The sequence below is a fragment of the Camponotus vicinus genome, unplaced genomic scaffold, assembly GCF_025532165.1.
Source record: "Camponotus vicinus isolate PSW18456_S1 unplaced genomic scaffold, iyCamVici1.0 SCAF_6, whole genome shotgun sequence".
Taxonomy (NCBI): Eukaryota; Metazoa; Arthropoda; class Insecta; order Hymenoptera; family Formicidae; genus Camponotus; species Camponotus vicinus.
The window spans coordinates 5,005,644-5,033,512 of NW_028141978.1; the positions used below are offsets into that span (position 1 = coordinate 5,005,644).

Below are 27,869 nucleotides of genomic sequence, written 5' to 3' on the forward strand. Positions count from 1 at the left end.
AATATCTCATCTATTATATGACAACATCTATTATCTCATCTATTATAGGATGCAAATGTATAACTTTACACATCAATTTCGACTTGTATCACAATTTTAGATTTTATCATCACATATATAAACGCAAAGAAAAAATAAGACTTACTTGGCTGATGCTCTTATTCTTGATATGTTCGATGGTTAGTTTCTCCTTGACATAATGCAGCTTGAGGATCTCCCTGATGCGCTTCTTGTCTTGCAGCATCTGCTTCACGCCTGGTTCCTCCAGCGCCTCGTTGCTAGGCGCAAAGAGGGTAACCTCACGCAAGTAACTGATGGTGCTCATGATGTCCTCTCCGAAATCGCGGATGGTCTCATAAAACTTGTACACCGGTCCGTCCTCCTTTTCCTACACGGAGAAAAAAGATTTCTGTCAATCGGTTACGCGGTGCTCGTTGCGCCTCGGTTCCACGAGGTGCCGTGTTTCAAGGGAAAAGAAAATGAGATACACAAATGAAAAAAGCGTAATAGAAACGTAACAGAAAGAGGAAACACCCAGAAGACGACATCGAGATTATTTATAAGGGATGGGAGAATCGATGGCGTCCAACTTCGGCTCAAAGTCATCAGCGTTCCATTACGCGTTAATCGGCAGAGACGCCTTTTCGTGTAACGGAATTTTACATGAACCACGCTGAATCCGGACGCCATTAACTCTTCGCAGAAAAACACGAAAAGCGACAAAAATAAGAAAAGTTAAAAGAGGATCTGGAGAAGTCGGAGGATAAGGAACACAAGTCAACGCGCGAAGTTCACGAAGTAAGCTCTCGGAGTTTCCATTACGTCTTCGTTTCCTATGAATTCCCGTAAATTGATTCTCATATTTGATCGCCAGCTATTTTCGACGAGCTGAAGTTGATTGAAATCTTCGTTGAAAAATCTATAAGATTCGACCGACTGGTGAATTCTGATAGAAATCGACATGTATAATTTGGAGAAAAATAAAATTGTTTATGAGGAAATAATATTTTATGTGGAAATGATAATTATCGTTGAAAGAACATTAAGAGAGATTCCTAAAAGATCGTTTAAGATCTTTCAAACAAATACTTGAAATTCAGAGAGTCGTGGACGAAACAGTCGCAATTAGACTGGCGTAACGAACTTGCAGCTTCGTGTAACTTGCGCCGTGAGGAAGAGACGAAATGAATTACTTATGGGAAGAAGACAAGGTGTAAGGGAAAAGAAAGCGTGACTCGGATGTGACCGTTGGTAGTTCACGGAAGTGGCAACATTACGTGACACACATATAATCCACGTTCCTTGTCCCAATTACTCGGAGTGCCAATTGTACTTCTTGTACGGAGGAAAATCATGCGACGCGATTAAATTACGGAAACTCGTAGAAACTAAAAGAAGTAAATAATTTCGACGTAATTCGGTGGCTAGTAAAAGTAAGGAGGAATAATGACATTTAACTTAATCAGAAATTCTTGATACTACAAAAACACATGAACAAATTTCTTACCAAATTTTAATACATGTCGCGTGATTTTCCGATAATTCCGTATAAGAAACTAAGTGATATCCCACTATGAAGCGCGACATATCAACACCGAGTACATCAAAATTATCGACAAAGATAATATCAGCATATCTTTTATCAAAAATATTAAAACAACATGTCGCGTCGTATTTAAATATTCTCTAAAAAATCACCTCTATTTTTTTACGCAATGTAATAAAATTGCAACTTTAAAATGAATTTTAAAAATGTGTTAAAATAATACATCGTAAATACAATATAATTTGACAAGTACTTTTTATTCTAAAATATATGGCGCTCTTTTGATAAATCTTAACTGGAGAGATTTTTTCTGTAAATTATACGGAAGACGAAATATTTTGAAAATCTTGAAAAATTTAAACGTTTAACTCTCGAGAGGAATATAGTTAAGAGAAGGAGACCCTCTCTCGTCTTTTTCCTGCTGAGAACAAGCACAGAAAATCCAATGTTCCTTTCGTAAAAAAATGGTTTACGAGATATCATAGAAGAGAACATGTAGAGATTTGAAAAATTTGAGGGATGGAAAAAAATATAACGCAAAAGTTAAAACGGATATTTTTTCTCGTACAACTCTAGTCGGATCGGATTATACCATGAAAAAAAAACGAAAAGGTAATTAACGAGATGGCAGTTAGCCATTCACAACGCCCGCAGCTTCGATGTGGTTCTCGGTGTTCATAGACGGGCTTAATGAGAGAGAATGACCGGAAAGCAAAGAGGAAGACTTTCGACGCAAAATAGAGATGGAATCGCGCGAGAAACCAATAGAATACACGAAATCCGATCATTGTGTCGGGAAATTACTTTTGGATATTATTGATCTATGCGAACGCGCGGTGGAAGAGAGGAGTAATCTTTTTGAATTTCTCTGTACTATCATAGGAGAATAAAAGTGCAAATCGTAATTTGAAAAGAACGATTACTTATTATAATATTTTAGAAAACGAAATAAAATCGAAAGATTTGAAAATTTAAGATTGTCTCGAACAAATTTTCGACTTTGATTGTCGCCCCTTTTTCTCGATATGTCTGTTGTAAGCGCAAAATTACACGATTCTCGATGCACCAGTCGGTTTGGTAGTATTACTAAAAAATGGGTAGTCTTTTTATACACTCCCAGATTAGAACAACGTCGGCCTTTGCGCGAGGAAAATCTGCGGAAGTCATTTCTCGCGTTCCTTTCCCGTTTGCCGAATGTTGTCAGCATTTCCTTCGTGGCACAAATCCCTCTTTTTTCCGTCTCCTCTTCCTCTTCCACCTATTTATTTCACCTTCCTTCTCGCTTTCCCTTTCTTTTTGCTCGTCTCTCTCGTTAATCTCTCTTTTGCAGGTTCGTGAGGCCAATGGGAAAGCCGAAAACTAAACGAAAGGGAGGATTACCTAGGCACCTGAAGGTGTTGCGGGAGAAAAATATTGATACAGGAGTAAAAAAGAAAGATGAAAAGAAACAGAGAAAAACGAGGGGAGGGGGCGGACAGAATCGTAACAGAAGTCGATCGGCGATCGTTAGCCGGGCTATCTGTCCGAACGAAAAAAGGCGAATTTAATAATGATATATCGCTACTGCTAGGATTTCCTTCTATGTCGGGACAAATTAATAAAAATGTAAGAGGGCGAGAGACGCGCAGCGCCACGAGGCTCGCCCTGTGCGACGGAAGATTAAGAGGAGAGGAAGAGAACTTCTCTTCCGCAACTTGAAATCGTATCGATCGGCGAAGGCTCGTTCCTCTGTTTTTCTCAACCTCTCGCTCGGCTACGTTCTTTTGTATTCAGAGCATCGAGCCGTGAAGTTGTATACGTGTCGGCAAAGTTTTCGTTCTGCAGCAGAAATACATCTTGAAACACGGAACAGTTTCAAAGAGCACGTAGCAGAGATTTTTGGTGATTCTTTGAAATATCTTTGTGGATCTTTAATTATTCCAAGGATTTTAGATATTTAGTTAATTGAGGTTTCGAGGATCAATAGATTAAAGAAAATAAAGATTTAGAGAATCTTGAGATTTTTATTACTAGAATCTTGGATCTTCTATCTATCCGATTCTTTTATCTTTATTCTATCGAGATATATATATTTCTTCATTTTGATTAAGCTCGATGCTCTACTTCGTTGCTTTTTATCATTTTTTTTTATTTATTCTATTATTTATATCACAATAATATTAACTTTCTTTGACTCAAATTTATATCACGTACTAGAACGGATCAGCGAAACGAGATTCCTCGATCGTATTTTTATGTAAATAGCCAGACGTCGTCGTAGAGACGATCCTGGATTTTACTACTTGTGTACAAAAATTTAAATGTTCAAGGATCAGACGATCCGCGTGACATCCCCGAATGTTAGAATCTGAGGAAGGATCTACGATTTCGATTGTCTGAAACGGATCGGGAGATTCAGCCATCCCGAGATCCGAGGATTCTCCAAGATCTCCAAGATCTTCGGTTTCAACAAGAATCTGAACATTCAGGGATCTTAAACGATCCACGAATCCAAAGATCCATAAGGAGTATTTCAAGATTCGAAGCAGATTCGAAACCGAGCATCCGTAGATCGATGGATTCGCGGATATACATGGCCCTTCGGCGACGAGATTGGCGTCTGAAAAGTGTCGTGTGTATTTTTTCGTAGTCTTATGACGAGTTCATTTAATAAGTACTTACGATGCCCTATACGACATGCAGAGTCCAATAGAGACATGCAAAGCACCACAGAATAACATCATTGAATCAATATAAAAATAGTAGACACATGTACACAATTGATCAAGAAAAAAAAGAAAAAAAATACAAAAGAGAAAGAGATCGCGCTCTCGACGGTAACAATACACAGAAAGATAGAGAGAGAGAGAGAGAAAGGGATCAAGCGTGAGACTCCTTTTATTCGGGAGCTCCGCGTGTCCTCTCTGAAAGAAAAATCGATTCCCCGTCTTTTGCTCGTTTCTCCCGACGACGTAAAACAGTTCGAGGCGCACGTTCTCCGTCAGCAAGAAAGATTGATCGCACCATCGCGATTTTTTACTACTATCACGTCGATATACTCTATACGCTAGCGAATTAATATCGCTTGTAAATTGATCGAGTAACCAAGTAGAGAGAGGAAAAGCGAGTTATTTTTCTTCGCGACGTGACGTCGCTACGGCGGCGCACAGAAGGTTAATTAGTCACCGATTACAAGGGTTACTCAGTCATTTGCAACTGCGATTAATTAAGCTGGTCGTACGGGACGGTTGAATCGACGCGCGATTTTTCGATGGAGGGTCCTCCGGCGTATTGTAAATTACAGGTCGAGATTATCAGTAGGTAATTAATAGAGAACCATGGAAATTTAGTGCGTTCAATGCGCCTGGACGGGTAATTACGATAAACGTCATTTCGCATGAAAACGACGATATCGCTACGCCGCTGCCGCGATACTCATCGTGAATAATGGCAAGACGACGACGACGTCGTTTAGAGAGCTTATTTATTAATTATGATCTACGGGCCCCCGAGGATTTCTATCAAGAAACATTCTCACGAACTTTCGCGGTTACGTTCCCTCGGGTCGGATAGAACAAAAGGGCTGATAAAAACAAATATTTTCGCAACCGCTCAACCGTTTACGATCCCCCGGATGCGATGATATCCGGGAGATCCGAGTTTCTTCGAAAAACCAAAGATTCCCTTGAAATACTGGATCCGAAAACCCAGGAGTTTGTGTGGTCTGTATTTAATTAAACTATGCATTAATTATAATCATCGTGGGTGGAGTGCCCCAGGAGAGACGTATATCCCAGCGGCGGGAGTTATTTTCTCAAGGAATTCACACGGCGCGTCGACCTTTCTTTAGCAAGAATTTAATTTAAAAAAAGCGCTTAAATACCGCGCAAAACTCTTTAATTTTCATTCTTTTCGAATGACTCCAAGCAATTAAGATTACGCATTTGCTAAAGAAAAATGGACTGGAGATTACTTGCGGAATATAACATTCCCACGACTGATACGCGTCTTTCCGGGAGCGTCCCGGGAACGATTATAGCGATATATAGATTAGGCGAGATGATGAGATGATTCGAGAAAGGGTGATGAATGGTAACAGCGTTCATGATCGAATGCACTGATAGATATGTCACGTGAGATCGCGGTTATGCCGTTATGTGAATGTCGCGAGGGCCGTATCATGATCTGTGAGAATCATGGGAGAAACGCGGCGCTTCTCCAACTTATATACCGTTATACACATGTTGAAGAAAGTTTTGCCCCATTTCACTTATAAATCTTCGGTATCGCACGCGACGAAGTAACCGAGATGCTGTCTATAAATATAACGATGAAAATTTCCGTCTTTTCTCTAAGCTCTATATTTCTAGCTTCCGAGCTTTCTCCTCTAAATTATTCGAGGATTTTCTCGCATCTTCCGACAGAGACGCTAGATAACTAATAGTCTATTTTCCAAAAATCTTGCTTCGAATATTGGAATTTAATAATTTACTTATTTGAAATTATTTCGCGTGCTCACCGAAAGGAAGATGATGCAAAACTTGATTGACATGTGTATCCGTCGTGTATATCGGTGCTCTCCCGTATTCAACATTCGAGCATGCGACATTCATAGGACTAATCAATTCTAGCAGTGCAACGTGCAGTGCGACTGTCGCTAAATACTGACTGATCTTTTTACAAGGAAGATTTCACTCGCGGCGGCTGGGCCCGTAATCAACGTTCCGTCGTAAAGAGCGCGCCTTGTAGTCATCGTAATCGTAAAATAGTCCTTATATGAGCATCTATCGCGTAATCGCGCGCTCATCTCTCGCGCGCGTTGGATAATACACTTTGGAAATGAAATTTTTACAGCGCATCCAAAGTACTAACTTCTCGGGCGGCAAGAGTGTTGTGCGAAAAAGTTTCGCTCTCGGCGAAACAACGCGATCATCTTCGTCGCCGAGGAAACTCTCTTCCTTTTTTGATACTTGCCGCGACTGAAAATCGACGCTATTTACAAGGGATGGCGAAAATGATAGTTTCTTTCGAGAAACGAGAAGATTACGCGATTGTATTGAAATGCGTTGAAATTAACTTCAATAGAATATAATATAACAATTGTTATATAATTATATATTAATAGTTCTCGAGAGCATTTATGTATTTGTTATTAATCTTCCTTGCAAGGTAAGAGAAAACAGTGCATTCTCATCCACAGGCGGCAGCTAGTAATTCGTACGAGCGCTGTTTCCAAGTCATCAATCAATCAGAACATAAAAAAATGACGAGCCGTCACATGTCTCGTTTTGTTTCATCGCGCCCCTTTAGCTTCCCTCTCTCTAGCGCACTGAAAAATTTACTCTTTAAACTCTCAATAAACCGAAAGAAACCCGTAATAAATAATTTCCGTACGAATCTCACAATTATATCGGGTGTAAAAAAAGAAGAAAGAAAGGAAGACAAAGGAATGTATCCGGAGATTCGCAAAACGTGCCGAAAGAGGCCCGAATTCAATCTTCATCAGGAAACCCATTACAACGGCGGAGAACAAAATTCCGCTCGTAAATCCTTTATCGTCGCCGCAACGCCGGACGAAGGAGCAGATCCTCCCTAAATCCCACTCGATCTCGTGCGTTAGAAATCTAAACTCGATATATCACGGTGGTTCCTCCTCCAATACATTCCTCCCCCTGTACATTATTAGACCCGCGTCGAGGGTCAGCGTGGCTTGGCGGGGTTACATCGATTTACGGGATCCAATCGCACGCGTGCGCGCCATCGATCGACGGTCTGATAAAAACGTAAGGAGTAAGTTGGTCGTATAACGCCGAACGTCGAAAATTTACGCCCTACATTCGGATACAGCGATAGAGGAGAAGAGAAGCGAACGGACGAGTGTCTCTCAAGTTTTCCTTTAACGATCTCGTAAAAGTCACTCCCGCGACACACGCGGCTGCGTTATTTTTTACCGGTCCTGTCCAAATGATTGCATTAATAATCGGTTAATAGTCGGCTTAATAGTCGGTTATATTTGCGAACTGTATTAGCACTTATTTTAGGATAAACTTGCGAACTTTACAAAATTTTTATCACGTCGAAAGTGCATTGGAAAATTTGAGATAATTTTTCACTAGAACCAATATGGAATTGTATTTTTGGGCTCGCACGTTAGAATGATAAGCCATCAAAAGTCATGAAACTTGTATAGCCTCTTTTATTATTATCGCAAAAGTGCATCCGGAAAATTTAAAGTAATTTTTGTTTTCGCTAGAATCAAAGTGGCATTATACTTTTAGAATCGCACATTGGAACGATAATGGATTACAAGGCATAAAATTTATATAGATTCTTTTATTATTAAAAGGGATAATAATTGCAAATTAATTGTTTTTACATTTATATTAAAATCTAAATTAAAGCGAAAATAAAAAGCTGGTTTCAGAATAATAGGAATAATAATTCCATGTTAAATAAAGGGAGAGGGAATTGAACGATTTAAAACATCATTTTAATATTGAAAATGACTAATGCGTCACAGTGATTTTTTTCTAGGATAGAAATAGCTTTTCAATGCCCGAGGATATATTTATGTCAGCGTTTTCGTTTTTCGGATTATTAACACGTCATTAGTATCGATGTTCATTATTCGGAGTGACACGCAGTTATAGTAAAAACGCGAGCAAGCTCTAGATTGGCTATGTGATTGATCGTGAATAAAGTTATTAATGATGCGGCTGATCGCCAAACGTTTATGTCACCGAAATGGGACGCGTTATTTTATTTTATTTAACAAGCATTTCGATTTAATGGCGCACGTTTGCGTTCCATCATTCAATAATTCCAATTTTAGGCAAAATCGTACCATGAAAATCTCAAATTCTACAAATCAAAGTAACAATCGTATACAAAAAAACATGTTTTATTAACTTTTTAATACAAGCTACATGACTTTAGTTTTTTCGTTTCTGTACGAAAAAGGAATATCGAAATACAAGTAATTTCGCGAGTTAATATTCGCGACTTTTAAAAAGTGCAGGCAGATATCACTGTGATTCCGCTTCCGTCACGAAGGTACGAAGAACGCCCCGGAACTTCTCGCGAACTTTCTTACATTTGACCGGACGCTTTTCTTCCGAGATAAAGCCACTGTCGACACGCGGCTGCAAGAAGGCAGCTCGCTTGCATTCCCTCTCTCGATGAGGTACGATTCTCTCGAGGAGGGACCTGAAATTTACGACGCTTGTTTGGCGCGCGCCTTGTCTTCACTATGGAAAACTCGCGAGAAGAAAGGAAAGAAAGAGAAAGAGAGAAAGCTTTCCGCGGACTTTTTTTCGCAACGGCATATTTCATTTCCCCGAGACTTCCCGCTTCTTTCGCGCGGCGCGTCGGAAACCCGGGCTTCCTTTCCTTAGGATTGTAAATGGCGAACGACCGCGTGTTGAGTAATGAATCCAGAAGGATCCTTGTTTCGGGTGGCAGACAATCACTCAACTTCCCGAGAGCGGAGAAACTCAGAAATCTCGAAATGCGAGAATACGAGAATGCCAAAGCTTCCAAGAGATCTTGAGAATCTTGGATTCTGCGGATTCTTAACCTGAGTATTGAACATAAAGCAAAGTTTCATAAATCAACAACTTCTTTCGTAATGTCCACTTGATATCATTTTTCGACTATGCGTGATAGAAAACTAGAATTCTATCGATAATATGAAAATTGCTGACATGCAAGTGTCATGTGTATACGTGTGTACATGTATATGCTTGTATGCGTGCATATATGTGTGTGTGCGTGTGTGTTATGTGTCGAGACTATGTCCTCGTTAACGTCCGTATATACATATCATACAATCTATCAGGCATGCTATAACGAAATTAAACCATAAGTTTTGTCTGTGATGCTCGCAGCGTGCGTTTCGAGTGCAATCGAGTGCAAGGCACGATTTTCTCTCTTCGGATCTTCGGTTAGGAATCGGTTAGGATTGGCTTGGCATATTCTGAAATGAGTCCGCGATCGATAATACGCGATATCCGTAATGGTTGGTTTTATCGGTTAACTTTGTATATATCGGGTAAATAAATTCTTCTGAGAGATAAAATATTCATAAAGTATTCACTCACGAGATATTACATAAGTTGTGCGCTTTTTCCTCATAATAAATTGATGATTAAATGTGCGATCGATATCTCGTGATGCAAATTCAGTTTGTCCAATATCAAATATAATAAATAACTAATAATACAGTTATAAGAAAATCAAAATTTTGTTAAAACAGTTGCAATTAAAGTTTAAAATTTTATTGCTGCGTTTTTCATTAAATTTTTAACTAGATCGTTAAATTTTATTAATGATACCTTAATATTGCAACAGTCATTATTTTTAGATTAATTTTTGGTATTTCTGGTTCTGGAAAAGCACACAATTACAGAACATACTGTGTAACAAACTCAAATATAAATTCTATTTTGTTCCAATTACAAGTTGAGAAACGTGCAAAAACCACCATCATTCTCGAGGTCCTCGTTATCCTTGTATTTTACTCTTATTCACTTTAAAACTTATAATAACTCGCACTTAAACATTAACTAAAATTATCCGTCCATCAAATTAGATGTAAAAAACGATTAAATAATATCTTGGCTTAATTTGCTTTGCAAGGCAAAATTGGCAAAATTTGATTTTTGACTCGTCGACAAAATTGGAAACTCGTCTCCAGTCGAAAAACGAATATTTTACAAGAAAAATCTATTAATAATAAATTATATCTGTAAACGAAAAAATTGTATTTTTAGTAAATTACTGGACTTATCGTGATAAGGTACAATAAAAATATTGTTTCTCATCACTTTTTATTTAAAAAATCTCTATAATTTTATTATCTTTTATTCTGAACGAATGAAGTGAAAAATATTTCGAAAAATTCAGTAAAATATGTAGAATAAACATGTTTATTTAAAATGTCTGGTCTCCTAAACTGGTCTCCTAAATATTTCAATATTCTAAGTTTAAATTTTTGAAAATTTAATAAAGGAATTTTAAGGATTCACGGAAATAGACATAAATGTAATATTCGACATCTAAGTATTGACAAAGATCTCAAAATCTCTGCTAAAGATGTTAGATATCTTTAAATTCTCCTGTACAGTTGTCTATACTTTTGAGAGCCTCGTCAGAATGCACAACAGCCGAGATTTCAACAATCCGATTTTTAGATTTTAGAAATCGTTAATGGGTCTGTGCAAAGATGTACCACAGAAAAAAAGAGGAATAAGTAGGACGGAATCCGCTTCGATTTGCATCATAAATAGCAGCGATGGTACAATCCCGGGGAAAAGGCTTCAAAAATCGCGCTGGGTGGCATAATGGTGCCGTGCAAAAAAAAAAAGAGAAGAAAAAAATGCGCGTTTTTACCGGGCGCGTCAAGCGTGAGGAGGATGAGGTCAGGCGGGGTAACGGGCCTGGGGAGAGAGGAAATAGGGATTTGAAAGAGTGCTGAAAAAGAGAGGCAATAGGACGCATAAAAAACACCGACTACAAAATGCAAAGTCAGCGGTCGCTCTACGCTCGCGAATGCGCACGAATGCGTGCGCGAATGCGTGCGCGTATGTGCATTTTATTTTTATTTTTTATTTTTATATTTTCTTCGTTTTTTCTCGCTTCTTTTTCGCCTTAGCATGCGGGCACGCGCACGCTATTCTCGCACTTTGCTGCTTCTCTACTTGCTCGGTGTATGGACGGACGCAGAAAAGGCGCACATCAAGCTCTCACGGTGGTTCATAGTTTGCATAGCTCGGCGACGTCATGTAATGCGCGCCAGTGTCCGCATTTATGGGCGACGCTGCTCGCAAGCGCAGGATCGATGAAACATGAAGGCGCTCTTCCTTTTACAGAAGGATGTGAGCGCGCATGGACGGCAAAAAATTTGGCATCATCTTCCGCCGGGAAGATGAGTAAGGGCTTTCGTACGAGACGATCCTTGGATAACAGCATCCAAGGATCTGAGAGAGAGAGAGCAACGTCCTCCGCTTTTTCGAGGCGATACTACTTCTTTCGTTACATCGATCCCGGAGAAATCTCTTCGCCAATAAAATCGAACATCGGCGGTGAAGGTAACGACGATGAGCGAGGAGATATGGCGGCGCACGAGAAGAGGCACATGAAGAAACGAAACTATTTAAAAGACGTGAATGTGCTTATGACAAGATAGAGAAATGTTGAAAGAGACAGATAACAAAAAAGTGATAAAAGAGAGTCGAAAATAATTCAGAATGGGCTGTTTGTGTGAATGATGTATGTATGATGTATATGTGTATATGTCACTATAAAAAAATACTACAAAATTTTATATTTCATATGTCTAACTCGAATTTTTATCCTTTTCTTTTATCGTTTTTGTTTTAAATATCAAATGGCACATTTTAAATATCAAATATCATGACACATGTTTTGCATAAGATTTCATCGTTATTTGATCAGAGAGAGAACTTTTAGAACGTAAATATTTGAAACGAAATCTCTCGTCTGATTAGATCTGACAGCTAATTAAATATATATCTATTCAAAGATGCTCTGTATAATTATAGTGACATGGTGACGTAGCGATGATCCGAATGAATGTATTAGAATGTAGTAGAGAGATAGAAATCAAGGCGAAAGTAGAGAAAAAGCCGGTGGCGAATTACCTTGAAGGACTGCATAGAGAAACCGGAAACCAGGGTTGGTCCATAACATAAGAAGCGAACAGAAAACAGAGAAAGGTAAACTTGTAATTAGGTCGCTCGCTGTAAGAGACATTGTAAGCGTTTCGCATGTAATTCCCTGCCAAGAAGATGGGCTGGGTGTGAGTTGACAGGGGTGAATAGTCTTATCTGTGTCTTTCTGTAGATCGATGGATCCAACGTGTGCTATCGGGTGCTGGAAGAACTTTTGCTACAGGATGAACAAACGTCGCAAAACTCAACTCAGGAAAAGCTATAATATTTAATAACGTTGCAATCAAATAGTCAATGTTTTAACGTGAAATTTGATGATTCTTGACGATCATCCTGTAAATTAGGGCATGAAAGCCATTCTATGTACAAAAGTATCAGGCTTTATAATAGAGAGAAACTTTCAGCGAAGTGCGTTTAATCTTTTAGCGCTGCAAAGTTGAAAATTGCAATTCATGCTAAATTTTCAAAGTATTTACATTTGTAGCACAAACTAAAAATTTGCTCAAAATTTCTTCCAAATAATCATAATGTAATTTTGCGAATCGAGAGCAACGGCTGCTGCTCTCGATTCCCTCTATCGATCGACTTGAACAATCGAGTTTTATTATTAGTGTTGCGGCAATATTAACTTATTATTGAACACCCTAGCAGCCAATTAACTCGCGAAGCGCCGTTGTTTGCGCATGTACACGACGCGCAAATATTTATCGCACAATTTCTCTCGGTTATACTCGGCCGCAAGTATTGGCGTAATTTGGAATAGAGGCGCGTGTGCGCCCGCGCCAAAAGTCGTCAGACGTTACCGTATTGCCTGGCGACGATTATGTCATCATGATTCACAATCGAATACGATAAACGCGCGATAAACTCGTCGCTAATTAGCCGGGCTTAATTACGCCAATACGATACGCTGTCACATATTTCCATAGGCTTCGTGCTCAATTTGATTTCCGACTCGATAAAAGCGCGCAATGCAGAAAATGTGCTCGCGCATATGTACATACATGTGTATATATGCGTAATATTATAATTCAATAAATTTAAACTATCTATCAGTGTCACGCGAGTGGCATAATTCTTGAGATTTTAGCGTTTCATGACTGCATTGATCGATCGCAATTCTAGTCTGAAATCGCCAAAAGATAGACGCAATCGCGTAGCCTGTGGATTGTGAGACATGAGTATAGGAAGTAATATTGATAGCGATATATTATAAAAATGCGATCTCCGCGAATGGCTGAGTACCAATCGTAAGGCATATCTCGACATGTTTTACGATCGTCGTAAAATCGTATCTTATATACGCAGTTTATGCAGTCTGCTATAGTGTTAATATAAAATACAGACGTGTTTTATTCGCATATACTCGTGATTTTATCTTTCGACCGGAGGAACAAGAGTCGCATACGTGATTGTTTGAAGACTGAGCGATCCAAGTCTTCGAATATATCGTTTAAATTCTTTTTCAATTCTTAATCAATTCTATAACAACCGTCAGACTTAATGAATACGTTTACGTTGATATTTAAAACGCGTTCGGGGACAACGAGTCGAGTCGACTGACGTCGACGCGTGTGAAATTGCACGTCGATTTCTAATTTCTGCCGAAGACAGAATTCACGCCAGTTATCACGTATGCGCGCAAAATTCCGCTCGAGTGCGCGGCTGTCTATTTTCGTCGCGGTGAACCGATAATTAATTACGACACGAGGACCGGGAAAACGCGAAAATGTCAACCGGTCGGTCGGCCGCGCCTCGATTGTCACAGCCGCGCGTAGGCGACGCGTTCTCGGCGGCGCGCATCTCGTGTGTCAGATGCACCGTACACTGCATATAATATGCACACACGGGACGTCCCGGTTTAACTTTTCAGGGGAATTACGCGCGAAACGCGCCACAGCGAGGCGGTGTTATCCCGTTTGAAATGCTGCTCAACTTCCTGGATGCATCGCGATCCCTGCACGCAGTTTAAATCCATAGCGCTAATAATGCGGGGTAGAGAAGATTTTCGAGAGTGCATATTCCAATATTAAAACGTCCAAGTTATATCTGACGGCTCGAGGAATGTATGATATATCGTATGTATGATATTATTCCTAAGAGGGAGAGATATCATTGTGTTATTAAATTTCTTCTCATGAATGAGTTTTTTGCATTTTTTAATGTAAAAATTTTGATACTTACATAATTCTCTCTCTCTTTTACGATTTTTAATACCTACAGCAATTTTGTCGCATACAATTCTCGCTCCTCGCGCAGGCAAAATTTTTCATCTTGCATCATTTGCATATTTAGGGCGCTATTTTCTATGCCAACTAGCGGTTAATTAGCGTACATTACGCAAACATCGATTTTCCCCTCGTATCGATCGTTCAACATCGTTTGGCTTTTAATCCTCTCGTCGTGAAATGGCGTGGAACACACATAGGTACGAGCGCGATATATTCAGTCGATGTAATTCGATTTCATGCGCGGTCGGATTAAACAATAATACGCTAAAGGATCGTCTGTACTGGCGCGTGTTGTGTCGAGTACACGACAACTTTTACGTTATATATTTTTTTTACCAATCTCTCATCGACGTCGGTCACGTCAAAAGTAGAATCGATGGTCCTTGTTGACCGCGTCAAAATACCATTCTGAATTTTCCGACAAATATTTTGCCATTTTTTTTGGAAAAAAAAACGTAAAACATTCTCGCCAAATCAATATTTTCTCCTAGCGCTGTAATACGATTTTTGTTCACTTTATGTCAAGAGATTCTTTGGTATTTTTTTTTGCGCTACAGTAGTTATTTAGAAAAGCTTGCATAACACGATAAAATTCTTCTACCATATCGATTATTAGAGCTTGAATTATATATTGCGAACATTAAATATATATTGATATGTGGAATGTAATTAAATTTCGGTTACTTCAGCGTCGATTGCGCAAGTATAAACGAATAAACGAGATAACAAATAGTACAAGAAAAAAATATATGCGCGATATTTAATCGTACGCGATGGCATGTGCGTTTTAATCTTCGATACGGTCGAATCAAATAATAACTGCGCGACGAGCCGGGGAATCGTTTATGTTCACACCTGGCTGTCATCAAACCCGATCAATTTTCCATTACTTTCCCTTTCATCAATAACGCTTTGTGGTCCATTTTAGCGATCACCGCTTCACGAAAATCTCTCCCATCACGTGCCGAGATGTATCGTCCGAATTTTTTAGCATGCGTGCAGATTGTGTGGCACGCATTTCAGAAATACATTAATTTCTTTTTATCGTATTAATATGATTCGATATGTATTTTATTGTGCATTAATATTATCTAAATTTTTATTCGCGAGAAAAAATAAATGTATTTTTGCGACTTTACTATAGTTGCAGATAATTAATTCGTATTATATTAGCAGGATGCGCGTTTGTTATTTTCACATTTTGCATTTATCCGTTTTTATCTCCATACGAAGAGAGAAAAATAAGTATATGTTCACAATCTTCTACTGCAGAAAATTATGTACACTTGACGGAGATTAGGAAAATAATCCCGTCATTTAAAAGAACCGTTTTGCCACGCGGAATTATTTCGCGACGTTATCACGCGTGCATTATTCGATCTCAGATGGAGGATACGAAACTGCACGGGGGGTTACTAAGGCGAGTACACGTTCGTTCAGCGAATTTTCCGCACGATCGTGCTGAGGCTGCGACTCCCGGCGAATTTGTACGCGACAAGTGACCCGGAGCTGCTGCGCGTTTTCCGAGTATGTACATCCGTATCTCCTTTCGTGTCGAATCGTTATTATTCACGGTACAGAAGTCGGGATTTTCTTGGCAAATTTTGCGGCCGAGACACCCGACAGCTGTACGACCCACTTTCGCAGCAGTCGCTGACAGTTCGACGAGTTGGCAGGTCAGGAAAGGGAGGAGGGGTGTGTCACCAGAATGGAACATTTAACGGAATGTAATGCCAGGCATTACAGATCGATAATGTTACCGGTTATGGTCCCAATACAGACTTTGATTGCCTCGACAGAATATTACGCGGGCAAATTGCAGGTAATTATATTCGTAGGGGAACAATGATTATTTCGATGATCGTCGAAGAGCGAGAGATATTCGGAAACTTTATGAATTTGTGGATTGTGGATGAACGCGACAAGATTTACAAGTCTCTCCGATATTTTTCTCGAATTCTCCTGGATTTATAAAGTTTCGTATTCTTCGGAAGCGCGTTTTTCACTTTTATATTACTTGGCGCGCTGATCTCTCTGTCGTGACATTTTTACGAATCGTATATCGGCTTTAATACAATTATCCCCGTGGAACGTTTTACGCGAGAGAGATAACCACTTTCGCTTTTACTAATGAAAACTTTTTCCGACATGCGCGAACTCAGCGCGATTCGATTTAACTCCATCCTTAAATCTGATTCTCCCTCGACGACGTTACAGCTATGTTACCGTCGCGTAGCTTTTGCTCGACGTTTACGCTCGTTCGCTGCAAACTAAACTGATCTCATGTACTAACTGTGTGCGTAACCACGGAAGTGCAATAATTCAATGAGCAAGTACGGGCACCTGAGCCTCGCCGTGAGCGGCAAGTAGGCCGTTTTGAAGTGAATCGTTGTACCGGAAGCCCATAATGAAACCACCCGCACACGCTCCGCCGCGATGGTGAAATCTTTAACCGCCGAATTAACGCTGCGAGGGACGTGAGATCGCACATGCGTTACGGCGCGATGAACACCAGGACGAGGAAGTTTCCGAGACTCAACTTATGGAGACGAATCAAGGAAGCGAACGAAGAAAAATAATGGATCCGTGAATCCGGGAACGTTGATATGTCCTGAATACATTCAAGTTTGATTACTGACATATCTCGGAGTTTTAAAATCGAGGGGTAAACCGCTGATCAAAATTATGTACACTAATACCTACTAATGCCCAATTCCTGGGCATTACTGCTAAATTTTTAAAATTTAATAATTTTAATTTTAATAAATTTAAAATTATTATTTGGAAAAAAAGACTTAATAATACTTTAATAACGTCCATAATACGCATTAATACTTCAATAAAACCTAATAATGCTCAAGTAATGCCCAGTAATGCCCAAGCAATGCCCAGTAATGGCTCAAATCTGTACACCGCAATGCCTTCAGCGGTTTACCCCTCGTTTAAAATTTTGAAGTTTCTGAACAATATGCCATTCGCGCTTTAAAAATTCAATATTTACGAAGCTCAAAGTATTAAGACTTTATTAAGGTTTTCGCGAATTCTATAACTTAATTTGTGAAAATACCTATAGAGTTTCTCAAAATTTAAAAAGAGAGAAAAAATGAAAAGGAGAGAATTCTTTTCATTCATTTGATCATTTTACCATTTGTAAAATGTTGGAGGGAGTCCCGATCGATCCTCGATGGATTTTCACGCTCTGATGTATGACATTTTCTGGATATTCGGATATCCTGAATGCGGAGAAGATGCAGCCTGCGACGCGATAGATGCCAATATACAGTATAGTACATAGAGTCTAGCATTTTCGCGAGAGAGATCGATATCCATCGGTGTCTCGTTCTATTTCAATTTTTCGACGAAGGAATTTTTCCTCTTCCGCTTTCCACGAAGGGGATAGATATCGCGAATGGAAGATCGTGACGTGGAAGAGGCGCAAAGGCGATCAAGAGGAGCTGGGCCGCCTTTCGAAGCCGAGAATCGAAGCGATTCGAATGCTCGGATTCGCGAATTGTTCTGCATAATTTCCGATTAGCGTCTCGTCTCGAGGAATTACAGTTACCAAGTTCTTACACTCTCCGTGGAATTTCGCCGACTGCCTCTCTCGCGAACGCCGCGGCGCCACGAGTTGCAGAGCTTTCCGCGGCGTCGATCGCATTCTCTTAAAGGAGAATTCCGTTCCGCGCGAATCCTTAAAGGCCCATCTCTCTCTCAAGCGACGTCGCTTCGCTGGCAATCTCAAAGTGCATAGCGAGCTTTTCGCCAGCGTTTACAACGCGATTCCCTTTGTTCAGCTACACAAGAGAAATGAAATTATTTGCGACGTCGAAGTTGTGATCTTAACATCCCGGAGAACGCTTCGACGCGTCGAAAGCTCAGACGTCAAGAGCCTTGCATAAATAAAATCGTTTGCGCGTGCAATTATCGCGAGAATTCAAAATCCGCGAATAATATTGACAATAAGCAAACGATAAAACGGTGACATTAACAAAACTTAAACAAAGCTTAATACTTTTATGACAATTAAACGATAATATCGCAAGGTGCATTTGTTATTTTGTTCTTCAAAGAATCCAAGAGATGTTATAAAGTTGTAATTTTTGAAAATAAAAAAAAATTCTCCCTTTCATAAGAAAATTTAGAGATATCCATGATTGACAAATATAAAAGTTTCCGTAATCATTTGCCATATTTTTTTCCACGCACTTCATAAATGTCGGAGAAAGAGAGAAAGAGCTACCTGCTTAGCTCAAATGGTTAAAGTTGTATCTTTGCGCTAGCGAAAGCTCATGGGAAGCTCGCGGCGACCGCAAACGTGTCCGGCAACGTAAAACTTTCCGACACCTCGTAGCGCGTTTTTCTCCTTTCGAGTACAGTTCCTTTTTCGGAAGAACGCGAGGGAGAGCTTAAAGATTTAATGCCGTGCCGGAGAAAAAGTTGTCGGTCGTGTAGCACGCGCTCATAAACGATCAACTTTGCCGAGTACCACTTTTCGCGATGCTTTTTTTTCCCTGAGATTTCCACTGATTTTCTTCTTCCGCGCGGAACGAGAGGAACTTTGCGAGGCACAACAGATCGACGGCTCTCTTACTTTCGCATTTCATGGTTCGTCGTGAACGATCGCCGGAGACACTTTTGTTATTGCGGTAGTTAGACGTTTGGCGAAAATAACATTGCGAGAAGCATCTTCAACTGTATCCTTGTTCACAAACTCGAAAAGAAAAACATTAGATTAGGGTTTTAAATGGTGAAAGATACACATTTGCTTTCGATAAATATCCAGATTCATACAATGTTAAAATACCTTACTTCTGATTCCGCAAATTTTTATAATTTGTGTAATTATATTTTTTCATATTAAATATTTCGTTTATTTATTATTCTCGCAATTTATCTTGATTATTTTGAAAAATTGATTTTATGATACTTGATGATAAATTCAATTTATTACTACAATGCAATTAATTAATAAATTTAAAAATGCCTTACGATTGATACTGCGTTGTCAATACTCGATAGCTCGATATACAAGGTAATCGATACTTTATTATGCGATAGTTACGGATATTAAATTAGTTTCATTACTTCCAGACTATAAGTTTCGAACAATTCCTTTTACGCTCTTCGGGAAACTTAGTGAACTCGTCTTGCGAGGTTTATTATTTATAGAAAATATTAAAAGGGAAAATTCAGAAGAACAGACTAAAAATAATCTTGTAATTAAAGGTTATCGAACGAACAGGAACCGCCTTTGATCTTCCGCTCGAAAAAATCTAAAGATTTTTTCACGCGCGCCGCAAAAGAAAAAATCTGCCGTCCATACATGTATATTTATAACACTTATAACCATAAATAACCAACGCATCATTTCCGTGGAAAAAATAAACTTAACTCTCCTCACATCACAATGCAGGCTTCTCGATCACCTTGTATACAAATCATATACTCGAAAGATCGCGTAAGTTAGCGGGCGAACAATGCACAAGAAGGAGGTTAGTTGTGGTTTGTAGAACTTGAGTTGAAAGAGGGGAGGGAGGGCTACTCGCAATATTCGACAAAGTACAAGGAGCGAATAGACTCAGAGGCTCTATGAGCATAAGATGCTTGCCGAAGTAGCAAGGTGAACAAGTTCGCTGTGTGGATACAGGCGAGAGAAGGGATCGCAACGCGATTCAAAGCGCGAGATAATGCTACAGTAGAGCAACTCGAATTCTCGATGTGTATATATATATTTCAGATATAATATATATGTGCTCGTATATATCTATTATATAGATGTACTGTTGTACGTGACAACTGGTGTGTCATTATTATTATGAGCGGAAGCGTGGAACGGAAGGACGAATGATCGACTCCGTTTCGTCCGAGCAAAACAGGAAATGGATGGATAAACGAGATAACAGTGTACTTCGTGTCGATCAGTAAATCACAAATTCGTTATTTATACATCTGTTAGTTTTGGAACAAACGTGTGCGGTTGATTCTCGTGTGTACATCAGCGCGCTTATCGGAAAAATGTGATAATGTAGAAAATTATTTAAACGATCAATACGCATCTGCGCCAATATTTGTTTGATTATTTACTTTCGTAGTTATTAAAATTTCATTAACTATATTTTTAATCAACAATATGTTCTAACGTTTCAAAGAGTCGATCGTCCTTCGTTCCTGCTTTCGATGATGAATGATATAATAACGAGGACATCGAATCGCGAGGTCGCATGAGTTCTTTTCAATTCTAGAACAAATCGGAATCAAAGAAAGTTTCAGAGAGAAGTTACTCGGCGATCTCAGCATTTCTGCATCGTTTCAACAGCCGGAAAACTCAAAAACTGAATAGATTCTTTCCGAAACACCTTTAGAGAGACGCGTACGCTTGGACCTTGATTCGATGTCCCGGTAACAGACGCAATTATGTTTAATTATGGTCTGGCGCGTGGTGTGAGACGTGTTGTCCCTCTTTCGCAGAGAAATGTAAAATCAAAAGGCAAGAGAGCACAGTCAAAGATCAAAGACATAGTGGACGATAGGGGAATGGAGGGAGGATCTACGAGAGGAGGCGGCGAGAGATCTGCGGTGTGAGACACACGAGGCGCGTGGTGCAGTGGCAGAACATGAAATTCTGTGCTCTCCTACACACCGATCTCGGGTACTTTGTCTTTGCTGTCTTTCATTTATCGAGTTTTCCCGCCTGTCTCGTTCTCAGTGTCTATGCGAGTGAACCTGGAAGTAAGTGATTAGTACCTCGCGTAAAACTATCGCCGACCGTCGATGGCAGTCCGAGTCCTTTAATTACTCCGTCTAATTTGATTGACAAACACGGTGTTTGCAAAATCTAAGAATCGTAAATTGAAAGAATCTTTAAAACATACTTAGGATTTTTGAAGTTTTCAATGTCAAAGAGAGATCCGATATATTCAATTTTATTTGTATTAAAAAAATGTTAAGCACTTCATCTAAAAAAAATTCGTCTTTTTGATCGTCTTACTTGATCGTTTCATTTGTCTCGACTATATCGACGATCGGGAAGTTTCTCGAGCACAAATACACAACATACAGGCTCGTTGAATCAAAGGACGAGTACGATTAATACGATTTGACGCGATCTGTCGGAACATTTCCTGCTAGGAAAAGTTCCGTCGCCTTTGATCCAAATTACGAGCCGAGAGGGTCTGGTGCAGACAGTAGGCGAGACGTGCCGAGGATCATTGCTGAAAAACAGTCGATATCGCATGTGACGACAGCTGTCACGTGAACATTCCATTCCTCTGTCCTGTGTAAAACGTTTGTATATATATATATATTATACATATGTGACACATACATACAGAGCGTATATAGGGTGATCTGCGCGATTATGCTAATCTTAAGCAGTTGTCGACTTTGTTGCCGGTAACAATAAAAATAAAAGATTGAAAAGAAAAATTACGTAGTTATCAAACCAATTATGCATAGCGACGCGAAAGTATATATATTCAACCGTGTATTTTTTAATTATATCGTTGCAGAAGCAGATGGTAACTACAATGTAAAATAGACTGTACAGCAGGCAAATAATCTGAATTTTTTAATGTCACCACACATACACACACACACACACACATTATCTGTACATCACAAAGGTAATTATACCATAAATGCGCCATTAGTCGCGCACATCACCCTATATACGCGCACATAGATAATGTGGCACGTATTGCAAGAGGCGAGGCCGCGGAACGGATGCGCTTATCGTAGAACGGAGTTGTGTGTTCCGATCGTTCATGTAGGCATTCGTGTGTGACAGTATATATCGTGAAGTGAAATAATGTTTCAGCGATATTTTTCTCGAATTTCCGCCGAGAAGTGGAACAGCTGTCCAATGGTGAATGAGAAGCGTCTCGAAGGAGGGTTGGACAAGTCAATGCGTTTCAATCGACGGAAACTGCATCGAGAGTCTTTGCACATTTGGGGCGATATCAGCTAAAAATGTTTGATAATCGCGTAGGCCATTATTAAAAATTGTGCGCGATTGCATTATTAAACTTGGATTTCGAATTATATATCGTTGAACTAATGTTTATATGTCTAAAATGTTTATAATTCAAGAGCTTCAAAAAGTTGAATATTTAAGAATTTACGATATAAGTCAATATTAAAAATTAAAATCTCAAACAAGTTGACATTTCAGTAAGATTAATTAATTAAATTAGAATTAAAATTAATTAAAAATTGGAATTGAAGTCTAAAGAGCTAAATAGATATTACATTTAAGGATTTAAGAATCTAATAACATAAATACTTGATAAATGATCGCTTTTTAATTAACATCGCTCCATAATGCCACATGTGTCGATATCGAAACAGCGAAGAATAAAATGAAATAAATATGAATCCTTATTTTTCGACGAGAAGAGACATTCTTGTAAAGAGTGATTTTGTGACCTAGTTATAGTTGTAGTACTTGTGCTTGACGGGTGCCACCTGCTCGAGTAATGAAATTGTTATTGACTTAAATAAAGTAGTTCGAACTAAAGTGGCTCGTTGTTCCTGTTATCCGAGCGATGATGCTGTTATTGAAGTAGAGAGTAACTGCACTTAAGTATATCAAGTATAAATTATTTGTTACACGTGTGATGCAGGAATACAGGCGAGTGTATTTCCTGTCAATGGCGGTGTTTTGGCTCGTGTTGCTGTTCAATGTAAAAAATGATTAGCAGAATATACGTAATGTGGAAAAATCATCTCTTCGTCGAGGAGTAGCCTATATCCCGGATACATCGACCTCGTCAAAAGACGCATTATTATACGCGTCAATTAAGTAGTAATATATCTCATCGGTCATTCTTTTATCCGGCTGCATTTCGTATATATAAAATATTGTATCATTGTACGAACACTGCGCAAAAAATAAAGAATTTTATTTGTTTAATTAAAATACTAAAAGACAAATTATTAGAATCTTGTGTCTAAAGGACTCAATTTTTGAGTTTCAAAAATCTTTGAAATCTTCACCTTTTTCAATATCGAAGGGCTCGAAAATCCTCGAGACTCGCCTTTTAAGTCCAACGTATAAAAATTCAGTCAAGGGCGTTTTACTGCGTAAAGTTGATCGGGTTGTCGAAAGCGTGCATATACCCGGAGTGTTACATTATCACGAGTTATTTCGAGTACGCGCACGTGCTCCGCGTGCAACCCTGGCGCTAAAATGGCTGCGCGAACTCGCTAAGATTAGAATCATTACGATACACGGGATCGGCGCTGTCGCGCCCAGCGGGATAGAATCTTTACGATTGCCGTAAAGCGTGTTCTCTTTCTCATTTCCGCTCGATTCCCAGCTTCGCGAATGCACACACACACGAAATGCAACGCTTATCTCGACGCGACGTTCTAGCCAGCGGTACAAATTGCCAGTCGCAAACGTTCTTTCCACACGTTCTTAAACGGTTAGTATCGCGGTGATCGTTCAATAACGTTCCCGCGAGAGTCCTCTCGACTATCATAACGTTAACAATAATAAGCATTCTCAGCTCGATAAGCGAACAAGTTAGATAAGTATGAAATACGCTCTACGACTCCATTTCGGTGCCGATAAGTGTTGTAAAACGTATAATTTTATAGCTACAATTGTAAAATAAATTATTTAGAAATTTTATATCGTCCCTCTCCGCAAATTCGGATACTTCGTATCTCCCTGAGCTTCTATCTCGCGCACTCTAACTGCGCGAAGGATGAAATTGGTCTTCGCGAATCTGCCACGAACCGGAAGCTTCCTTGCTGACTGCAATTGCCTCATTTAGCCCGAGTCTCGCATAGTTTGCGCAGCGGTCAAAATGTATGCTTCTGCATTCGACGATGAGAGCGGCAGCGATTACGTTCGCAGCGACGACGATGACGACGGTGACGGCGACGGTGTTGCACCCCTCCTCAATTCGTACACAATGCCGGGATCCTTTGAGGTCGACGTTACGGGGGTTCCGCGAAACACGTCACGTCGAGATATACGTATCGGGACACTGCGAATACTAATGCCCCTCTAATGCATCGCGCGGCCTGAATTCATAATAGATGCCAAGCGTCGCGTCGGCGAGATGAAGCACCCGCGCGCGTGAAGTTTCCGCGATTTATCGCAAACGTGTGTGTAAACGGTGAAAATAAATCGAGCTCTTTGTTTTTAAGAGATGGAACGAGAGAGAGAAGGAAAGAGATATGCGCGCGAATTGTTATTTCGATTCCGTCTCACCCGCAAAGTATCTATAAGCGATCTCTGAAAATACGCGATGAAAGCAATTGTTCTTTTTTTTTCGTTTGTCTTAGATCGCACAGCGATTCGAACGATATCCTTTGCGTGTATCGAAAATTGAATAAATTTTCCTTCTATCAATATTCAATCGTACGCTATGTTTTCTCACTCTGTTGGAGTTTAAACGTCATACAATCTGACAGTCAAAGTTTCGGGTTGGATAAATTTCTGAAATAACAATTCTCCGTCATAATATTCGCGTTTGGAGAATTTCACGTGTTCCATTATACTTCGTTCCTCTCATTATTATCGCGATGCTTTCTCTGCGCGCTGATACATCGCGAGTTGCTCAAAGGAGTTAAGCAAGGCGAGCAACGTGAAGAGAGAGGAAGCTCGCTCGACTCGCCGACTGTGAAAGAGCCCTCGTACATAGATATCAAACTCGAGGCTCACGGAAAAACGAAATCCGACGAATGGCGAGCTGTCGTCGCGCCTTTATAGTCGGCGGTGAATGAAGTTCCGAGAGGAACGGGTGGAAACAAAGGTCCGCATTCAATTTCGCAGAGAGCCCCGGTAAGGAGGTTTAAACGAAGTTATAAATTTCGACTTTTTCTTGCGCGTTCGGCTCGTATAAACCGGACCGGTCACAATGCTTTTACGAGCAGACGACTTTCCAGGTCGATTGCCGTCGCTTTTTCACCGCACGTACGTGTCGTTTGCATTAGCCGAGGTTATACGGAATGATTGAAGACCCGTGAAAAGCTCAATGAATTTTAGCAAGAGGATTTTACAGGTTTAACGTATTACAGCGTTTTTCAATTTCATTCAATTCAATAATATTCCTCTTTAGGGATCTCTCTCCCTATCTCTTTCCTTTTCTCTCTCTCTCGATACATCCGTAAATAATTTCCTCCAAATAATTTCTTTATTTTTTCAATTATACCATATATATCCGTTTATTTGAATTTCTAGGATTTGTAGCAAACTGTGAATGTTCATTTTTTATGAGAATACGAGAAATATGAAGATAATACCGCATAAAAATTTCGGTCAAATAATGCGCTTACGCATTTTTAAAAAATAAATATGCTGCTGTTCGAAATGCAAATGTACGTGTGCATCGCGAAATATGAAGATAGCATTGCATTTTTCTAAATGCAAATCTGTTTACATCTGCATCGCAAAACGCTAAAATAATATTTCTACACGTTTTACACGTTGAGATCATGTTTGAAAATGGGAGCGCATTTATATTTGATGTATACGGTGAAATTATTAATTTTAGATAGCAATTAATTTAGATAGCATTAACACGTACGTAGGATGTATTATTTCACGATCATTTTAATTTTAAACATTAGAGAAAGGGAGAGAAAGAGGGAGAATGCAATAATGCACTACCTTATGATTCTTTTAAATTATGTATATATATATGAAAATTTAAATTAAATTATAGCTCCTCGTAATATTTAACAATTTTCCCTAACGAAATGCAGCCGTATTTCAACGTAATCATTTTAATGAATGCGGACAAAATGACGTCGATGACGAGGCCGCGCCGGTCTAAAGCGATGCGACATCATGACGCATCGTACACATTATAAATCATTATATTTGCTCTTTATTAAACTAACCAACTGATTATTTTCATTATTCTCAACATGCGATGATTGAGTTTGGAATAATATTATCGTTTATCGTGTGCTGTTACCGCAAAATTTATCTTATCGCGAAACGATTCCGCAAAAACAAATCGACAGGATTATGCGATATTTTTTGCAAGAACGCAAGTCTCGAATTTTTTGTAAAAGTCGAATGAATCGATGTTACGGAAAACTGTATCGGCGGAACCGATGCGGTTTTCGAACAACGTTCGTAGATCCGATTAATGACGGATGATCAGGCACTGACCTCGAGAAAATCCTTCACGGTGGTGTCGACCACCATAAGCGGTCGTTGTATCAGGTGAACGACACCGTTGCGCACCGGGATGTTTCCCTTCACTATCTCTGCCAGTACCACTCCGGATGGGTGATTCGAATCGCCCACTAACGTGTTCGATTGGACATAGACTGAAAATCGGACTATCAATTAGACATCGAGGTACGTGCAAACCCGTTAAAGTTGTTAAAGCGTAGACATATCCCTTTAGTTGACTGTTTTATTACACGTGAAATCATCTCGCGGCGAGAATGGATCTGTTTTAGCAGGTAATAGAATACCGTCCACTCAATTGAATCACATCATTGTTTAAATAAATTAAATAAATAAATAAACAAATAAGTAAATTATCCCCTGAATTGAATCAATATTATTTCAAGTGTTCGAGCGGCCATTATTACCTTTATTATGCGCCTTCAGGAAGCTGACGGTGACTTTGAGATTGTCGGAAAATACAAGAGTTTTGTACTCGACGTTGTCAGGCGTCGGTGAAGTAAATAGGACTTCGTTGGGTAGAACGTGCCCATCGATCACCTGCTTATCAATCTTCTGTGGCCTCGGTTCTGGCTGTAACAGAAAGAATGCAGGGATTATCTCTGAAAAGAATCGATATGAAATTAAAGAAAAAAAAGATTCAAGTGGTATAAATTATCATTTCTATGACTGATTGTGCCACTTTTCGAGATTTTATTTACACTTTTTGTTATGTATAGAGAAGATAATATAATTTAATATATATATGAGACGGTAAATTTTTTATGAAAAAATTATCTACATCATTTTCTCTTTCTCTTTCAATTTTGAAAATCCTTTCGCACACACTTCCTTGTTACTAGATACACGGCATCCTTTCATCCGACACTTCAACCGGGCACAAAAGGATGGAGACCGCGTTGTCATGGCAACTCGATTTCTGCGCGGACCACCAACTTTAAATGCTATCCTTGCGCGAAAGGATCGACTTCGGAGGAAAAGTCGTCGGACGAAAGGTGACGAAGACACGGAAGGTGCCCGGGTCTCGATATCGGCCGCGGAATTCTCGACGGAAAGCGACCATCCCGTTGAGAGAGGAACTTTTCAAGATTGAGTCGTTACACAACCCTCCGCATCCCTTTCGACTCTTCCGGGTCTCTATTTTCCTCGCCTTCCCCTTGTTTTCCTTTTTTCGACCCGAGTCCATATGTACAGGCGCGAAACTTTCGGTAATTTCTGACGAAATGGCTCGTTTAACTCTGCCTCGTTTTTACGCTCCAACTTGG

General features: G+C 39.5%; 1 protein-coding gene across 4 annotated transcripts in view; it reads right to left on the minus strand.

Moving 5' to 3' along the window:
* Positions 1 to 27,869, minus strand: part of Fas1 (fasciclin 1 Fas1 domain-containing) — a 279,676-nt gene that overhangs the window by 21,594 nt on the left and 230,213 nt on the right. For all 4 annotated transcript variants that reach the window (XM_083102769.1, XM_083102767.1, XM_083102768.1 and 1 more), the window contains 3 exons: positions 27,012 to 27,177; positions 26,581 to 26,741; positions 146 to 388 (listed from right to left, as the gene is read on the minus strand). In XM_083102769.1, coding sequence (XP_082958895.1) covers positions 146 to 388; positions 26,581 to 26,741; positions 27,012 to 27,177 — 570 coding nt within the window. The remainder of the gene's footprint in view (positions 1 to 145; positions 389 to 26,580; positions 26,742 to 27,011; positions 27,178 to 27,869) is intronic.